Below are 19,699 nucleotides of genomic sequence, written 5' to 3'. Positions count from 1 at the left end.
AAGGAGAAAGTTCCTGACAGTGAGAACAATCAACCCAGTGAAATGACTTGCCTTCAAAAGTTGTGGGTGTCCCATCACTGGAGGTTTTTAAGAAGAGACTGGACTTCTTGTGAAATGAGCTAGGGCAGCGGTGTCAAACTCAAGGGCTGGAGCCAGGGTGCTTAGATCTGGCCCGCGGGGCTGCCCTGGAAACAGTGAAGGACCGGCCCGTGGTGCCTCTGCCAGTGAAAACGGAGCTCAGAAGGGCCACAGGTGGCCCTCCCGAACTTCGATTTCACTGGCAGAGAGTTGCAGGAGGCCGTCACAGCCAAAAACGGAGCTCAGGAGCCTGTTTTCGCTGGCAGAGTACTCGGGCCACCACAAGCACCCCCAACATGAGTGACATCGAGCTGGCCACCCCCACTCTGGCCACGCCCACCCCGCCTCCTGAGGTCAAACCCAACCCTGATGCAGCCCTCAATGAAATCGAGCTTGACAGCCCTGATCTAGGGTCCCCTGCTTGAGCAGGAAGTTGGACTAGAAGCTCTCCAAGGTCCTTTCCAACTCTGCTATTTTGTTCTTGTTCTTACACAGCCACTCAGAGTTAACCCTGTGGTAAGATGGGCCATCGATAAATATTATATTAAGTAAATATTAAGTAAATATATTGGGGGGAAGCCAGATTTCTCTTATGCTCACTGCCTTTGAAGAACGCACTTCTTCTAGTTGCAGAAGTTCCTGAAGAACTTCTTCTAGTTCTTCAGGAAGTTATTTCAGAGAAAGAGGCTGCTGCCAAGGGAGAAATAATTGAGACCTGCATGGCACCTAAACCAAGAATTAGATCCTTTTCCCAGCCTGCTCTGGCCCTCTGGGTCACATAACATGTTTGTGGTTAGGAGTGTGTGTGTGTATATGTCTGTCTCCATGGGTGTGCGTGTGGGTTCCTGAGTCAATAAGGGAAGAGGAAGAGGCACAACCCTTTTTTTCTTTTCACTGGCATGGAAGTTCTTGTGCGACTGTTCAGTGTGTCAGTTGTTGGCACCAAAGGAAAGTCGGAATTGCAGTTTGAAGGATTCCTAAGGAAGATGAACCGGGTCAAGTGAAGTCAGTACAAAAGCAAATGGGCCAGGAGGAACTTAGATTTTACGCGTTTTCTCGCTTAATCCAAGTTATCCTGAAATCTGTGAAGGATGGATGATGGATGGCTTATAAAAATGCCTCAAGGAAATAATTAAGAGATCAAGAGAGAACAATCAGTCACACTGCCGTGGCTTCCCATTGATTGTGAATTAATAGGCCGCCAATGGTAAAACTTGATTCAACATTGTATTTGTTCTTCCTCCTTTTGCTAACTTCCTTTTACTGTTTTGACCTCCTGATCTTCTTCAACTGCACTTTTTAGACACTTTATAGAGTCTCGTGTAAAAAAATAAAATAAAATCAAGCAAATGATCATCAGTTCCACTCATCTTCAGTGAAGTCCCGTTGATCTACACAGCCCTGTCACGTTATCCAGAGTTGCTGGTGTTCCTCTTCTTAAAAGTGGTTTTCTGATGGCCTGTTTTGTATTTTTCTAGTTGAGAATGAAGATGAGGCAGAAAGAGTTCTGTTTTCCTATGGATACGGTGCGAATGTCCCTACAACAGCCAAAAGACGGTTGAAGCAAAGGTAAAGGTGATGTCAGCTTCCACGCTAGTCCCCCGCACCCCCCCCCAAAAAAAAACCAAGGGAATTTGAGGAGCTTTAACAAAGGAGAGAAAATATGCCCATTTCCTTGAAATCAAGGTGCATCCTGACCATCCAAAGTCAAGTGTATCTTGACACTTAAAACAGATGAGCTCAATATCTGCGCCCTTCGAATTAAAACTTCAGCAAGGCAAGAAACCAAAGTTACAGAGTTACATTTTGTCTTTCAAAGTCATCCTGGCTTAGGGAGTTGTGGCTTTGACATAACAAGGTTGGAAAAAACAAAAGGACAGAGTAGGTACATAAGAGAAATTAAGAGACCTTAATTTCTCCCAATGCCATCCATATGAGACCATTTGCAGCAAAAGCCAGAAATATTTATCGCTTCTTTTATTCTTCGATATTTCTAGGCTGTCAGAAATACTGAAACATACAGTAGTGGCCAAAATTGTAGAAACCTTTTGGGAAAAGTGTATTTTTGAGGTTTGATGGTTAATAACACCACATTTTTTTAAAGTTTCAAGATAATCCTATTCCACTGCTGGAATGGCCTGGAAATAGCCCAGACCTTAATCCAATTGAAAATCTATGGAGCCAACTAAAGAAACTTATTAGCCAGAAGCAACCCAGCAATAAAACCCAGTTAATAGAAGCAACCATTCAATCTTGGTTTCACATTATAACAGCTGCAGAACTAAAAGACTTGGTTCCCTCCATGGGAAGAAGTTGTAAGGCCGTAACTCATGCTAAAGGTTACCCAACTAAGTATTAACTGACATGGTGATCATTTTTGTATATCTCGTTTTTTCTGTGGTGATCATTTTTGTATATCTCATTTTTTTCTACCTGTTTCACTTTTCTTCTTTATACTGTAACTGCTATTCCAATAGCAAATCCTTCATAAAACTTATTGCATTACGTTTTTGATTAAATGATCTTTCCATTGATATATAATTTTATGGTACTACTCCCCCGAAAAATTGTGTTATTAGCTAGTTTTAGAAAATATACTTTTCCCAAAACATTTCCACGATTTTGGCCACTACTGAAAATATTGTATTTATGGTGTATTTGGTGGAAAGTATATCCGATTTGAGTTTCTATACTTCATTCTTCTCCCCCACACCCTTTTGTGGCCTTGTCTCCACCAATGGAAAACTAACCCAGTGTGAAAAAAATCTACATTTCCAGATGGTAGTTCAGCAGTAGTGCAGGAATAGAGTAGAGTAGAGTAGAGTAGAATAGAATAGAATAGAATAGAATAGAATAGAGTAGAGTAGAGTAGAGTAGAGTAGAGTAGAGTAGAGTAGAGTAGAGTAGAGTAGAGTAGAGTAGAATAGAATAGAGTAGAGTAGAGTAGAGTAGAGTAGAGTAGAGTAGAGTAGAGTAGAATAGAATAGAATAGAATAGAATAGAATAGAATAGAATAGAATAGAATAGAATAGAATAGAATAGAATTTTTTATTGGCCAAGTGTGATTGGGCACACAAGGAATTTGTCTTGGTGCATATGCTCTTAGTGTACATAAAAGAAAAGAAACGTTCATCAAGATTGATGGAAACATGCTGTCCATCCACACCTGAAGTTGTGTCCCATATTCTGCCACACCTACCTCAATAATTCATCGGTCCCAAAGACATCTCCCTGCTCAATCAAAATTAAAGATGTGGTTGTTAGATTGAGAAGCCAAAGGAAGGCTGCAGACAATTTAACACAGCAGTTAAATATTATTCTGTTAATTTCAACCTGTTTCTCTTACCTCATTTGGGGTTTGTTTGTTTTTTTCCTTCTGTCTTCTGAGGCATTAGCTGTCTTATCTAGACTTGGTGTCTTCTTAAATCTCACAATTCTTCTTTCCACCTCTTCATCCAAGATATTGATTTTTTTTTAAAAAAATATGGAAGAGCGAAGTAGGCCGTAAGTGAGTTTCGTGGCCGCCTTGATGTCCCTCTCTGGTTTCATGAGGAGCCCTGGATGAGCACAGTTTTTAAGCCAGTTGTGTGTGTGCGCTTGCATGCCTCCAACCCACACTTAATTGGCTTGCTAATAAGCATCTCATAGGGCACTTTTGTCAGATGCTTTGCTGAAGACATAATGTAGTTTGTCTGCAGCATTAACGATCTATTAAGGAAGGTGGCCGATCAGCAGAGGAGATAAGCTTAGTCTGACTAATACTTAGCCATGCTGACTTCTGCTAATTGCTAGGAAGATCTGCGCACTGGATTGTCTAGTCTATGAAAATTCTACAACAATTCGTATATATGAAGTTGTTGGCAGTGAAAGCTAACCCTGCTGCCTTTTGGGAAGAATCCTGGGAACCTAAAGCTGAATTGGATAAATACACATGCACAAAACTCTGCTGATCTCTTACAATTTGGAGCAGGATCGGTGAGATATTTAACACATTTCCTCGCCTCCGGGCTTTGCTACAACTTGCAAAAGCCTGTGCAAAATGTGGCAGTGATTTTAGAGGCCATGAGGAAGCGCCTGCTTACCCCATATGAAGCCTTCTTCTTCAGAAGCTCCTACTCCACAGAAGGAGTTTCAGGAGGACTGTATTTTTTAATCAGATATACCATATTTTTCGGACTATAAGATGCACCTGATTTGGACACACAAAGATTTGGAATAGATAAACCAAAAAAAGGGGGGGTTTGCCCTCCCTGGCCCCCAGAAGTACTCTGCAGGCCTCCCAAACCCTTGGTGTATCCTGTTTTTCGCAAAAACTGCATGTGCAGAGGGTTTAGGAGGCCTGCAGAGTGCTCCTAGGGGCTGGGGAGGGCAAAAACATGATGCAGGGGGTTTGGGAGGCCAAAAACGGGCCCATTTTTTGCAAAAGCAGGGCCTGCCGAGGGTTTGGGAGGCCTGCAGAGGGTTCCTGGGGTCTGGGGAGGGAAAAAACAGGCCCATTTTTGGCCTTCCAAACCCCTCACAGGTCATGTTTTTGCCCTCCCCAGTCCCCAGGAGCACTCTGCAGGCCTCCCAAACTCTCTGCAGGCCCCGGTTTTGCAAAAAACAGGCGTGTTTTTCGCAAAAACAGGATACGCGGGGTGGGGTTTCAGGAAGCCAAAAATGGCTGTATTTGGTATATAAGATGCACCAACATTTCCACCCTCTTTTTTGCGGGGGGGGGGGTTGCATCTTATACTCCGAAAAATATGGTAGGTCCTCTGGTACAATGGTTCCAAAACTTTCTTTCTCTTTCCAAGGTCTCTTTGTGTCAGTGAGAATTCAGGACCATCCATGGTAATTTTCCTTGCTTCCCACAGCTATCCTGGCTAGTGGGAGTCTTCCACTGCAGCAGAAAGCCAGGTGAAGCCATCCCGAACACTTTGCAAACTATTTTTCATCCCAGATTCTCAGTTCTCATTCCCAATTCCTCATCTGGAATTCTTGATGTTTCAATTATATGGGTTAAACATCAGTATTTAGGGTTTTGGGTTGTTGTTGTTTTTCAAATGTTACTGCCATGACTGGTTAATGTAAGAAAATATTGATTGCAAAAATGGGTACCTTAGTTTAAAGCCTTCATTAAAAATAATAATTCAGCAGGTGCATTATAACCAATAGGGCGCAATAGATGGGGCTTACCGCTAACGAATGGTTGTCTGTCTCGCACTCGCATCCTCTCCTCATCCTCGGTCTTTCACAAATTATCTCAGCCTTTCATCATAAACACTCCAATCTGTCTCACTTTTTAGCTTGCAACATGTCTGCATAAAAAGACATACGCATCAAGCAAAGATTGAAAACAAACAGACGTTCTTCTAAGTACACACTACCAGTCATCAACCTGATTTATTTGTGGGTCTCCAAACAGCCCAGTTGCTTCTTAAAAAATAAATAAATATCTTATCACCACCCAGTTTATATTTTCTGCCATACTTTTTTTTTTATATTCACCATTCAACCTGAACATTCATTTCCCTGCGTGTATTTATCGGCTATGCCACAAAAGATCAATCCACCTTCATTCAAATGTGCTTTGTGTTCCACCTTTCTGTTATTTTACAGATGTACAGTACGATGGACCTGTCTTTCTTCCATTTCATTGTTTAAATCACATCTTTTACTATTGACTCCTGTAGTCCAAGTTATCATCTTGCATACACCATTACGGTAACCAGATAGGCCCAGAGACAGAATAACGGAAAGGGACCTTGGAGGTCTTCTGGGTCAAGCAGGAGACCCTATACTAGTGATGGCTAACCTTTTTGCCATTGCGTGCCAGGAGGTGGGGTGAGAGGGGGGGTTGTGCATACGCGTGCCCACACCCATACTTCTATGCACCCCGTGCATGCGCGCATGACCCCCCTGCTCCCCCCTCCCGCTCCTGGCACGCGAAGGCCCGGTAGGCCTGTTTTTCTCTCACACCTGGCTCCAGAGCCTCTCTGTGAGTCTGGGGAGGGCAAAAATGGCCTTCCCCACCCCCACCGGAAACCCTCCGGAGGCCAGAAACGTTTCCGAACTTCCAGTTGGAAAGGAAGTGACATTTTTAGCTGTCCCCAGCCTCCAGGGACTCCTAGAGAGGCTCTGGAGGCTGAGGACAGCAAAAAATGGCACTTCCTATCCAACTAGAGGTTGGGAAATGAGCCATTTCTGGCCTCTGGAGGGCCTCCGGGTGGGTGGGGAAGGTCATTTTTACCCTCCCCAGACTCATAGAGAGGCTCTGGAGCCAGGTGAGAGAGAAAAATGGGCCTTCCCCACCCCACCCCCAGGCCTTTTGGAGGCAAGAAACAGCCTGTTTCCCTACTTCTGGTGGGCCCAGAAGGCCCAAAAATCGGCTGGCACATGCCAGACCTAAGCTTGCTTGCCAACTGATATGGCTACGCGTGCTACCTGTGGCACGTGCCATAGGTTCGCCATCACCGCCCTATACCATTCCAGACAAGTGGCTGTCCAGTCTTCTTAAAAATCTCCAGTGATGGAGCATCCACAACTTCTGAAGGCAAACTGTTCCTCTGGTTAATTGTTCTGTTAGGAAATTTCTCCTTAGTTCTAGGTTGCTTCTCTCCTTGATTAGTTTCCATCCATCACTTCTTATTTTGCCTTCAGGTGCTTTGAAAAATAGGTTGACTCCCTCTTCTTTGTGGCAGCCCCTGAGATATCAGAACACTGCCATCAGGTCACCCCTAGTCCTTTTTTTCATTAAACTAGACAGACCCAATTCCTGCAAATGTACTTCATATGTTTTACCCTCCAGCCCCTTATTCATCTTTATTCCTCTTTTCTGCCCTTTTTCCAGAGTCTCAACATCTTGTTATAATATGGTGACCAAAATTGGATGCAGTGTTCTAAGTGTGGTCTTACTAAGGCTGTATAAAGCGGTATTAATACTTCACACAATCTTGATTCTATCCTTCTGTTGAGGCAGCCTAGGATTGCATTGGCTTTTTTGGTGGCTGCCACACAATTCTGGCTCATATTTAAGTGATTGTACACTAGGACTCCAAGATCCCTCTCACAGTTATTGCTATTGAGCCAACTTTCACCTCATCTGTACCTGTACATTTAGTTTTTCTTGCTTAAGTGTAAAACTTTACTTTTCTCTTTCATTTTCGTAGATAGAGCCGAGTATTCAAATCTTTTGAGATCGATCTGGATCCTGAGCCTATCTTCTGGAGTGTTGGCTATCCCTACCTGTTCAGTGTCTTAGTTTTAGGCTTTCCCTGCCTATTATAGCTTCGGTCAACCAGGGGTGAAATTCAGCAGGTTTTGACAGGTTCAAGAGAACCGGTAGCGGAAATTTTGAGTAGTTCGGAGAACCGGCAAATGCCACGTCTGGCTGGACCCAGAGTGGGGTGGGAATAGAGGTTTTTTTTTAATTTGCATTTATATCCCGCCCTTCTCTGAAGACTCAGGGCGGCTTACACTATGTCAAGCAATAGTCTTCATCCATTTGTATATTATATACAAAGTCAACTTATTGCCCCCAACAATCTGGGTCCTCATTTTACCTACCTTATAAAGGATGGAAGGCTGAGTCAACCTTGGGCCTGGTGGGACTTGAACTTGCAGTAATTGAAAGCAGCTGCTGTTAATAACAGACTGTCTTTGCAGTCTGAGCCACTCAAGATTTTTGCAGTATCCTTCCCCTGGAGTGGGGTGGGAATGGAGATTTTGCAGTATCCTTCCCCTGCCACACCCACCAAGCCATGCCCACAGAACCGGTAATAAAAAAAATTGGATTTCACCACTGCTTGTGATAGGTCAAGTGTAGGTATGTTAAGTGAGGGTCTTGTGATGGGTCAATCACAATCAATCAAAACAATTGATTTCACCACTGGAGTCAACCCATTCTTCTATACAACACTATTTAATAGGACCGAAGAGTTTAGTCTCCTTTCCATCAATGGTCTATGCCACTTTCCCTGTGAGTGTTCAGGACTATATCCAGGGCATGGCCACAATGCCAGAACCACAGTTACAACCGAGTTTTCTCTTAGGGTGTTCACACTATTCTTGATAAAGAAAGATTTACTGCTCTAGATACTAACTAGCAAGCTAACAAAATATTTCTATTCAACTCAGAGGGTCATGGAGGTGTTATCTCACGGTCCAGATTCCCCCAAGTTTTCCATTTGAAAACGTACCCCTCTCCTGTCCTGCGGTGATTTTGATAACTGGTTTGTAATTGTTGCTTTGAAGCTGTAAGACATGCTCTCCTCCCAACAGCCTTTTTCTCCCACCTCCCACCCAGCAAGACTGAACCTCCCTTGCATTATCTTATCAAGTAGGATTCCAGTTAGACCTAATTTAGGATTAACTTTGGGGGGAAAAAAGAAAAGGAAAAAAAAAGACATCTTTGCTTTTAATTCCCCAAGAGTATAAGCAATCCTGTCATCCTAATTAATTAAGTTTGATGGGAAATAAATCTGACATATGGCAAGCTGATTTATTTGGCTGGATATTGTCCGACTTTTTTTTTTCTCTCTCTCTATCTCTGTCTGTCTCTTTACTAGATTCAGTGCTGAATAATAAAACCCTATTTGTCCCTGTCTAACAAATCATATTTTTCAAACTGTTGAAAGCTCTGCTTGTCCAGGGAAACTAAAACCAGTACCAAACTTCCCCTCTTGTTTGTCTACGGTTACTATTTGTCTATTTTTTTTCTTTCATGTTTGACACAGAACATTTCATTTTTAGGATGTGCTGCAGTGCAAGCCTGTGGCTTACATGTATTGGGCCTTTCTTGCTCCGAGGACAAGTAAACAGATCCCAAAGTGGCATAAATGCTCCCTTTCCTGTACATACTCCAGTCTTGTATCCATTCCAGGAGACGTATTGGAAACAGAAAACCATTTTACCCCTGCTTGACTGAAGCGGAGCATATAATGAGTTCATTTCATGAAATTCGGTCTGAAAACAGCAGGGATTTTTTTGGCTGTGCGTTTTGGTTGTTTTGTGTGTAACTCTCAGCTAAAGAATTTTTTTTTTTTAAAGGAAAAAAATAACCCGCCCTCTTCTTATCCGCTTGCACTTAAAATGGATTTTACAGTGTCTGAATCAGGGGAGGAAAAATGTTGGAAAACCAGCACTGGTTTTTCTCAGTACCCCTTTGGGTTATCTTTTGTGGAGGGCTTTGGTGAGCTTCACACTGAATAAATTCAAACGGACACTCTGGCTATCCCATCTAAGACAGAGCTGTGATTTTACAATCCTGTTACAAAGACAGCTTGATGAGTCAGTTGCTTTTAAAAACAGCATTATTGGATAATAAATTATTTTGGGTCATTACAGGTTGTTGTTTTTTTAATTGCCGTCAATGAATACATTTGTGCAAATGAAAACGAACCTTGACTTCTAGACCAGGGTTTTCCCAGCCTTGGCAATTTTAAGAGGAGTGGACTTCCAATTCTCAGAATTCCCCAGGTTGAACTTTGGGGGTTGAAGTCCGTGAGACGTAAAGTCGCCAAGATTGGGAATCCTGTTTTAGAAGGACCAGCCATTTTATAAAATAAAAATGTAAAACAGCCCCCAGATTGTCAAGGTCTTTTTTCTGAATTTCTGGGGGAGTCAAGCCCCCATCCAGGCTCTCCTTGGCTGAGGGGGCCCCCATGCTTCTCCTTTCTATCTTCTTCTCAGAGGGATTTTCCCAGCTCAGGCTGGGTTCCAGTTTGCAAGAAGGAGAAGATGCTTTTACTGGGAGATCTTTTCCTCTGGAGCTTGCAAAGAGTTTTCCTCTGGGAAGGGAAGGGAAGGGAAGGGAAGGGAAGGGAAGAGAAGAGAAGAGAAGAGAAGAGAAGAGAAGAGAAGAGAAGAGAAGAGAAGAGAAGAGAAGAGAAGAGAAGAGAAGAGAAGAGAAGAGAAGAGAAGAGAAGAGAAGAGAAGAGAAGAGAAGGCAATCTCGCATCAAAATCCACCTTTGCGCTGAAGTCCAGGCTCCAAACCTGATAAAATCAAAAAGGTTGTACTTTTTACCACAATTACCTGGTTTTGGATACTCCCGTATCATTTCCTTCCTTAAAGCCCTCACCTCCCTGAGTGAAGGTTGCGTTTTTGAATGTTTTGCTTTAAGGTGTGTTTTTTCTTTACAAAAAAAAAAAACCAACTAAATTGCTTCATAGATTTTCTCCAGTGATGTTACAACGTATTGAACTTAGATAAGGGAAAGAAGGATGGGGTTGTTTTTTTCCTATAATGCCTACTTAAACGTAATTTTATGGTGCTTGAATGCATCCCGATAGCTATCTCAAATGCAGCTTCTAGAGCCAGTTGCTACTAGAAACCTGGCAGTTTAATTACAGTGTGAGAATAATGGGAATATTCGTGGAATCCTGTTAAAATGCCATGTTTTGGCTTTGGGCTTCAAACCATAGTGTTAGAAAATGATACAGCAATAGGACTTAGATACCGCTTCATAGTGCTTTACAGCCCTCTCTAAGCAATTTACAGAGTCAGCCTTTTGCCCCCAACAATCTGGGTCCTCATTTGACCCACCTCGGAAGGATGGAAGGCTAAGTCTACCTTGAGCTGGTCAGGATGGAGGGAATCAAACTCCTGGCAATGTGAGCAGTTTTAGCCTGCAATAGGGCATTCTAACCGCTGCGCTACCACATATAATTCAACCTCTGCACAGGTACTACTAGGCATTTTCTCAGAAATCTTAAAATTAAGTCCAGCCTTTAGACAGATGACTTCTGGAATGTGGGAACTTTGTTACAACCATGGCAAACCCATATCAATGAGCAAGGCTGTCAGTTATTTGTGATGTTCTCAGAACTTAAATGTGCCCATCGGCTTTGTTCTCTGCCTGCATTTGGTCTCTTGAGAAATGTAATACATTGTAAATTTGTATTGGGGAGGGAGGGAGGGAGGGAGGAGGAAGGAAGGGAGGAAATTAAAAGGGAGGAAGGTTGGAAGGAAAGAAAGAAAGAAATAAAAAAGAGAGGAAGGAAGGAAGGAAATTAAAAAGGAGTAGGAAGGGAGGAAGTTAAAAGGGAGGGAGGGAAGGAGGGAGAGAGGGAGGAAGGAAGGAAGGAAGCAAGGAAATTAAAGGAGTAGGAAGGGAGGAAGTTAAAAGGAGGGAGGGAGGAAGAAAATTAAAAAGGAGTTGGAAGGGAGGAAGTTAAAAGGAAGGGAGGAATGAAAGAAAGAAGGGAAAAGGAAGAAAGGAAATTAAAAAGGAGTAGGAAGAGGAAGTTAAAAGGGAGAGAGGAAGGAAGAAGAAAGGAAAGAAAAAAGGAAAAGGAAGGAAGGAAATTAAAAAGGAGTAGGAAAAGAGGAAATTAAAAGGGAGGGAGGGAGGGAGGAAGGAAAGAAAAGAAGGAAGGAAGGAAGGAAGGAAAGAAAAGAAGGAAGGAAGGAAGGAAGGAAAGAAAAGAAGGAAGGAAGGAAGGAAGGAAGGAAGGAAGGAAGGAAGGAAGGAAGGAAGGAAGGAAGGAAGGAAAAAAAAATAGAATCCAAAACATTGTAGGAGAATCCAGGAAACCAAATTCAGTTAGATAGTCGCGATAATTAACTGCTTCGACAAATTACATACATTTATGCATTCAGGAAGAATGTGTGGTTCATATGTTGTATACTATACAGTGTATGAAAGGTATACTGAAAATAATATATTTTGCCAAACTATGTGTATAAAAGATGTCAAAAATATGTTATTTTTTTCTTTGGGCAGGGATTTGCAAAAAAGTAAAAACATCCTAAAACTGTTTTTTTTTTAAAAAAAAAAGAAAGAAAGAAAAAAAATCCATCAAAATCATTAGCTACAAAAGAAGTCTTCGAATCTATCTGTTTCTACAAGCTACTCCCCTGACAACAGGATAAATTATACATTTTGCAAAACTAGCATTTGTCTTGTTACAGATGGAAAGTAAGAAAGAATGGATGTGTAGCATCAATAGCAGCTCCAACCCAGCTTTAATCAAACGCTCCCGCTCATGGTAGCTTGTAACCTTATATGTATGCTAAGGAAAAGAAAGTAGAAATTCTACTTCAAAAGATGCCTGCTTTAAAATTCTATTATTATTATGTTTTAATTTTATTTTTGTCTTGGCACAGTGTGCATTTGGCAAGAAGATTGCTACAGCTAGAGAAGCAAAATACATTGCTTGCAAAAGATTTGGAGCGCCAGAAGGAAGAAGTTGCTCGCATTTCACAAGAGGTATAACTGATATGTGTGTGTGTGTATATATGTGTGTGTGTGTGTGTGTGTATACACACACACACACACACACATTTACTGTATTTTTTGGACTATAAGATACACCTAGCTTATGGGGAGGAAAACGAGGGGGGGAGGAATTTTCCTCTGCCTCCCAGCATCTCCCATCTGGCCTGTTTGCTACAGCCCGTTTGCCACCAGTGTCACCACCCATTCCCTGCAGCCCATTCACCATGGCCCATTTGCCGCCACCCGTTCACTGCAAGCCCATTCGCCGCAGCCCATTCACCTTTGCCTCAGCCCGTTCTAGAACAGCGGCACCGCACCAACCCCCCCCCCCATCCCGCCACAATTCGGAGCAGTGGTGAAATCTAAATTTTTTTACTACCGGTTCTGTGGGCGTGGTTTAGTGGGCGTGGTATGGCTTGGTGGGCATGGCAGGGGAAGGATACTGCAAAATCTCCATTCCCGCCCCACTCTGGGGCCAGCCAGAGGTGGCATTTGCCAGTTCTCCAAACTACTCAAAATTTCCACTACCGGTTCTCCAGAACTGGTCAGAACCTGCTGAAACTCACCTCTGGAAGAAGATATATTGTATATGTTCGCCATCTTGAGTTATTTGTAAAATAACATCTATATGTGTGGGGACAACTGTGGACATTACTCCCATGCTAATCCTTTTCAGCGCAATACGTGTTGCTCTTAATAGCAGAGATGAAAAGACAGATTATTCTGCAGACTAAACAAAACAGAGACTAAACAGATAAGCCTCTCTTCTCTGAATAGGGAAAAACTAGCAAAACGGGTTTAGGTTTCTTTAAAAAAAAAATTTTATGCAATACCTATTTATATATTTATTTAATATTTCTGCCCATCTCAGACAATATAACCTTGGGCACCTACCAACAATAACACACACACACACAAAATAAAACAATCTCTCTCCACTCCTGGATTAAAGCCATCACATACACAACCCTGGACCCAACCTCCCATCCCAACTCAACTTATCCATTTGTTTGTTTGTTTGTTTTCTGAAGGGCTCTACCTTCTAACTCAATTAGGATCTGGGCTGGTTGCCCAGAAGGTCCATCCAGAGGCCATTGGCAAGTTGGTCCATCCAGAGGCCTTCGTCATTGTCTTCTGACATGCTCCTTCTTCAGCCTCAGTGGATATTTGAAAATGGTGGCGATCCATAGCCAAGGAGGTTCACCATTTTCAGTTCCAGGCAGGACAAGAGAGCAGGGCCATTATTCCATTTGGCCATTCCTACTCCTGACCTCTCCCTACATACAGCGCTGGCTAAAGAAATCCCAACTTGTGTTTTCCCAGATAAACCTTGATTATATCCCTTTAGAGATGCAGAGAAAGAATCCCGGTCAGCCCCTGGTCAGTGTGAAGGGATTTTCAGAAAGTCGTGAAGGAAAGGCTCTCCCTGACTCCTTGTGAACCATCAGAAGACATTATCCTCTGCTGCCCTCTAAACAGTAAAAGTATAACATTTGCCTGGGCTCTTTGCTCTAGAAAGAATACAGCTCAACTGAACAGTATTTCTCCCTCTCCCTCCCTCCCTTCCTCTCTCTCTCTTTCTCTCCCTCCTTCTTTCTCTCCCTCCCTCCCTCTCTCTCCCTCACTTCCTTCCCCCTCCCTCCCTGTCTCTCTCCCTCTCTCTCCCTCCCTCCCTTCCTCTCCCTCTCTCTCCCTTTCTCCCTCTCCCTCTCTCTCCCTCCCCCCCCTCTCTCTCTCAGCAGCGCTTGGGTTTAAAAATTCTGGGTCGGGGATCACTTCCCCCAAATATGCCTCTCCATGCGATTTCTTTGAAGCCATGTGTTACAGATATCCATAATTTTGAGGTCCTGCTGCCTTGCAAAAAAAAACTGGGGGTAATAAACCCAGACATTTAACAATCCTTTGCAAATAATATAGAGAAGGGGGTGCTTAGCTCCATCTTTTTTCAAGCAATTTTTATATATGCTGTCAGGATTACATTGTGGGAAAGAGAAAGAGACAAAACAAACGTGTATGGAGCTTCCTTTTGTGATTTCAATGTACGTCTTTTCTTTTCTTTTCTTTCAGCGAGACAAAGCAAATTCTCTGTTGAACCAAGTGCAGCAGCCCTACAAGTACCTCATTGAGTCCGTGCAGCAGAGAGATTCCCAGATCCTGGCCCAGAAAGAACGGATTGCTCAGCATGAAAAGGACATCAGGTAAAGACTCCAAAATTGGCGTTGAATGTTCCTTTGGCATCTGGAATCTAGCACCCTGTTAGAGAAGAGCAGCTAAAAGCACTGAGTCAGCCATGGAGCCGGCAGGCTAACTTTTCTGAGAATAGGCACTTTGGTCTGTCAAACGTTGAGGGCTGCTCCTGCTAATTTCCCAGCCATAGCTATTTGGACTTTTTTTTTCTTAATGGTGTAGAAGTCATTGAATAGAATAGAATAGAATTCTTTATTGGCCAAGTGTGATTGGACACACAAGGAATTTGTCTTGGTGCATATGCTCTCAGTGTACATAAAAAAAAAAGATACGTTCATCAAGGTACAACATTTACAACACAATTGATGGTCAATATATCAATATAAATCATAAGGATTGCCAGCAACAAGTTATAGTCACTACAGTCATAAATGGAAAGAGATTGGTGATGGGAACTATGAGAAGATTAATAGTAGTGCAGATTCAGTAAATAGTCTGACAGTGTTGATGGAATTATTTGTTTAGCAGAGTGATGGCCTTCGGGAAAAAACTGTTCTTGTGTCTAGTTGTTCTGGTGTGCAGTGCTCTATAGCGTCGTTTTGAGGGTAGGAGTTGAAACAGTTTATGTCCAGGATGCGAGGAGCCTTCTGAACGGCAATGTTCCAATATTTAAGGGGCTGACACGCAGAAAAGAATATGTCAAGTGACATATTCACCAAAGCACCTGAAGGCTGAAAAAGAAGCAGTGGATAGAAACTAATAAAGTAATAAAGAGAAATTTCCTGACAGTTGGAACAAATGACCAGCCGAACAGCTTGCCTTCAGAAGTCGTGGGTGCTTCAACACTGGAGAACCATTTCTCTGAACTGGTATAGAGCAGTGAGGGCTAACCTTTTTGCCGTCACGTGCCAAAAGCAAGGGGAGCGCGGGGGGGTGTCGCACACACGTGCCCACACCCATAATTCAATACGCCCCACGTACATGCGCATGACCCCCCTGCGCTCCCCCAGCTTTTGACACAAAACGGCATGGTGGGCCCAGTAGGCCCGTTTTTTGCCCTCCAGAGGCTTTCTTGGGGCCTGGGGAGGGTGAAAACAGCCTTCCCAACCCCAACACCCCCCGGAGGCCAGAAACAGCCCATTTCCTGACTTCCGGTGAGAACGGAAGGCCTGTTTTTCGCTCTCCCCAGGCTCCAGAGGCTTACTAAGAACCTGGGGAGGCCGAAAACAGCCTCCCCCCCACACACCCCGGAGGCCCTCTGGAGACCAGAAACAGCCCATTTCTTGACTTCCGGTTGCCCGGAAGGCCCAAAAATCAGCTGGCCGATGTGCGCTGGAGCTGAGCTAGGGAAACGCTTAAGTGCCCACAGATATGGGTCCGCGCGCCACCTTTGGCCCACGTGCCATAGATTCGCCATCACAAATATAGGGTCTCCTGCTTGACTAGGGGGTTGGACTACAAGATCTCCAAGTTCCCTTCCAACTCTTGTTATTCTTCCAGGTTTTCTTTTAGGCCCCCTGGTCTAATCGTCAGTTCTTGCGTAGCCGGTAAATCTCTTTCGATTACTTAATTAACATGGTTCTCCTGTCCCACTTAGGTGGCTTAGCTTAAACTTTGCTAATTGTTTGTCTGATCTCTTTCTCCAATGAGACTTTCCTTTTGCCATTGTAGATAATTCCATCCTGTTATCTTAGGTGTCAGAAGGGGAGGCCTAAGTGCCTCTTTGATTCCATCAAGTTCTGTTCCTGTAGCTGCCTAGAAGGTTGAATAGGCTGCTGATTGAAATGCCAAAGTTCCCTCATTTTCAATTCAGAAAAAAAGTGTCCAGAAGTGGTTGGGGTTTTTTTGTTTTTTGTTTTAATCTTGCTCACCTGATTTTTGACTTAGCTATCACTGCCTGGCTGCCTTTCCCATTATAACTTCTGAGATTTGAAGACAGGAGAAAACTCCTTGTGTTATGAACCATCCTTCCAGTCTTGAAATGTGGGATCACCTCTTATTTTAGCGTCAGCCTGCATTCTTCATTAAACATGGAAGATTTCCGATGTTCTCGGAAGTCTTCTATAGCCTCGTAATTCAAACCGGAATCCTATTCAGGTTTTGTTTTGTTTTGTTGTTTTTTGCCACCTCTTTGAATTGGAAGGGCCAGAAGCAGGGGTGAAATGCTCCCAGTTTGGACCGGATCGCCCAATCTGGTAGCGATGGCGGCGGATGGTTCGGAGAACTGGTAGCAAAAATCCCTGCCCCCCACCACATGCCCAGCTAATCCGCAGAATCATCAGAGGTGGGTTTTTTTTTTACTTTTAAAAGCATTTTTTCTTCAGCCAAAAAAAAATGCTTTTAAAAGTTAAAAAAAAAAGCCTCTGATGATCATGCGGATCAGCTGGGATCGTCAGAGCCTTTTAAAAGCATTTTTTCTACAACCTCTTCGGCTGAAGAGGTTGTAAAAAATGCTTTTAAAAGGCTCCTCTGACGATCCCAGCTGAGCCCCTGAGGTCAAACACAACCTTAATGCGGCCTCGATGAAATCAACTTTGACACCCCTGATCTATAGGGATGGTAGCCCAAAGAAAACAGTCAACTTTCCCTTTTCAAAAAGGATCTACATGTGCTTAATTCTGAGCAATTTATCTTAAAACTCGCCTTAAAACTAGAATACAGTGCTACTACATTTCCTAAGTCATTTTCTTTCTACCCACCAGTCAGTTAAATGAAGAGAAGAAGACTTTGCTGAGGCTCAAGAACCAAATGGCGGCAGATTTGGAAAGACTTCTAAATCACCGTGAGGTAATTGTCTTGTTTTATCCCAGTTGTTACCGTATAGTGTTTCCCCTCACCACCCTCTTTGTGCTAGTCATAGTATATTTTGTTTTCAGTTTTGTAGCTTTTCGAAAATAATTTTTAAAGTGCCTAGGAGAACTCTTTTTCCACATCTAGGAGCCATGGTGACCCAGTGGTTAGAATGCAGTATTGCAGGCTGACTCTGCCCACTGCGAGGAGTTCAATCATGACCAGATCAAGGTTGAGTCAGCCTTGTAACCTTCCAACCTTGGTAAAATCAGAACCCAGATTTTTGGGGACAGTAGGCTGACTCTGTAAACCACTTAGAGCAGGGGTGAAATCCAGCAGGTACTGACAGGTTCTGGAGAACCAGTAGCAGAAATTTTGAGTAGTTCGGAGAACTGGTAGTGGAAATTTTGAGTAATTTGGAAAACTGGCAAATACCACCTCTGGTTGGTCCCAGAGTGGGATGGGAATGGGAATTTTGCAGTATCCTTCCTCTGCCATGCCTACCAAGCCACACCACGCCCACCAAGCCACGCCCACAGAGCTGGTAGTAAAAAAAATTGAATTTCACCACTGGCTTAGAAAGTGCAGTTTAAAGCTCCATGAAGCGGTATATAAGTCTTAAGTGCTACTGCTATTGCTATCTTTCCTATCCCAAATGGCCATTGTTAACTTCTACCCCAAACTTCCCCTCCACTGTAAACTCGCACTGCATCTCATTGTCATCGGCCTACAACCAGCTTCAGCCCTTCCTTAACCCCAGCACCATCCCATGACCAGGTTGCCACTTGAGGTCACCAGCCTCCATGGATAGCGCTCCTTCCCACCCCTGGATGTCCAGGTACAACCCAAGGGTCTCAGATGAGGAGCAGAAGGAGCAAAGAGCAGGGGAGCCTTAGCTCGTGGGACCCCACTTGCTTCCTTTTCCAAACGTCACCACTTGGAGTGTCTCCAAGTAGGGAAAAGGCTTCTCGTCATGTCAAGGGAAGCACACACAGTCACATTACCCCCACACACACACACACACACACCAAGCCATGCCCACAGAACCGGTAATAACAAATTTTACATTTCACCCCTGCCTTGAACTGCCAAACGCCAATCTTTTCACTTTTTACGTTGACGCCCTGTCAAAATCGCAAAACAAACGAAAGCAAACCCAAGAAATTGGAACTGATTTGGGTCAACTTGACCTTCCATCCCAGATGCGTGCTCCGTCACCCAGAAGGAGCGAAGTGGCAGGTCGTGCTTTTGATATTCCTCTATAATTTACATTGATGGATGAGGGCATGATAGATCTTGCCCCTTACCTCTTCGATTGGGTTGCCCTGGCTGCTTCAGATGGAAAAGTTCAGATCTGGCAGTCTTTCCCCTGTGTCCCTTCCTTCTCCCTGGGGCCTTGTGTTTCCCCTCCGTTGTTACTCCGGTTCTTTGCCAGCCTCAAGGCAAAGAACTCATTTCAGGCTTTCGTAGAGCTCTTTCTTCTCCTTCAGGAGGTAATGATTGCAGCAGCTCAGAAAGATGGAGAAGTAATAACTACTAGACCAAAAGAATCTCTGTTTGGAGGGCTTCAGAGAGGGAGACGGGTCGGATCTAAGAGCTAGGAAAGCAGGAGCAACTTTTGGGGAAATTCCTGGATGGACAGTCTTGGTTTTATTGAAACACATACACAGACCCAATCTGGGGTAGTTGAGATTACCTGGGGGCAGACCAGCTCAAGAGTTAGAACAGCAAAAATGATGTGTGGGTTGGATAAACATCTCTTTGCACAAAAATACAAATTAAACCAGGGAAAAAATCCAGCAGGTTCTGACAGGTTCTGGAGAACCGGTAGCAGAAATTTTGAGCAGTTTGGAGAACGGGCAAATACCACCTCTGGCTGGCCCCAGAGTGGGGTGGGAATGGAGATTTTGCAATATCCTTCCCCCAGGAGAGGAGGGAATGGAGATTTTGCAATATCCTTCCCCCAGGAATGGGGAGGGAATGGGGATTTTGCAGTATCCTTCCCCTGCCACGCCCACCAAGCCACACCACGCCCACCAAGCCACACCCAAAGAACCAGTAGTAAAAAAAATTGGATTTCACCACTGAATTAAACCATCTTTTAAGCTTTCTCTTCTCCCTCTGCTTCTAAACCCTTGGCTGCCTTCTGGCCTTCTGCCCATAAGACCAGTTCCATTGTTAAACTCACCTGGCTATGAAGGAAATCCTCCCTTGGCTCCAATGACTTGGCAGATTCCTTCTACTTTGTTTGCCCAGAACAGATTACAATTCAGTTAAATACATCTACATATGAAGTGCAAGAGATATGTCTGTCTGTCTGCCTTCCATAACTATCCTGGCAAATATTTCCTCTTCATTAAGCTCTTCTCTGTGTTCTCCTTCTAGATGTTGAAGGAAGATGTTATGGCTTCTTCCAGCCAGCTTTTCCAAAGGCTAAATAAT

The 19,699-nt window shown here is 43.6% G+C and overlaps 1 protein-coding gene across 3 annotated transcripts in view; it reads left to right on the top strand.

Annotated features, from left to right (window-relative positions):
• The window catches only part of PIBF1 (progesterone immunomodulatory binding factor 1), a 115,222-nt gene that overhangs the window by 82,247 nt on the left and 13,276 nt on the right, over positions 1-19,699 (top strand). For all 3 annotated transcript variants that reach the window (XM_058184894.1, XM_058184895.1, XM_058184893.1), the window contains exons 13-16: positions 1,557-1,647; positions 12,169-12,271; positions 14,348-14,478; positions 17,170-17,254. In XM_058184894.1, the coding sequence (XP_058040877.1) occupies positions 1,557-1,647; positions 12,169-12,271; positions 14,348-14,478; positions 17,170-17,254 (410 nt within the window). The remainder of the gene's footprint in view (positions 1-1,556; positions 1,648-12,168; positions 12,272-14,347; positions 14,479-17,169; positions 17,255-19,699) is intronic.

This window comes from Ahaetulla prasina, chromosome 5 (genome assembly GCF_028640845.1).
Source record: "Ahaetulla prasina isolate Xishuangbanna chromosome 5, ASM2864084v1, whole genome shotgun sequence".
NCBI lineage: Eukaryota > Metazoa > Chordata > Lepidosauria > Squamata > Colubridae > Ahaetulla > Ahaetulla prasina.
Note: the sequence above shows the minus strand (reverse complement) of the source record. Positions and strands in the feature narration are given on the sequence as shown.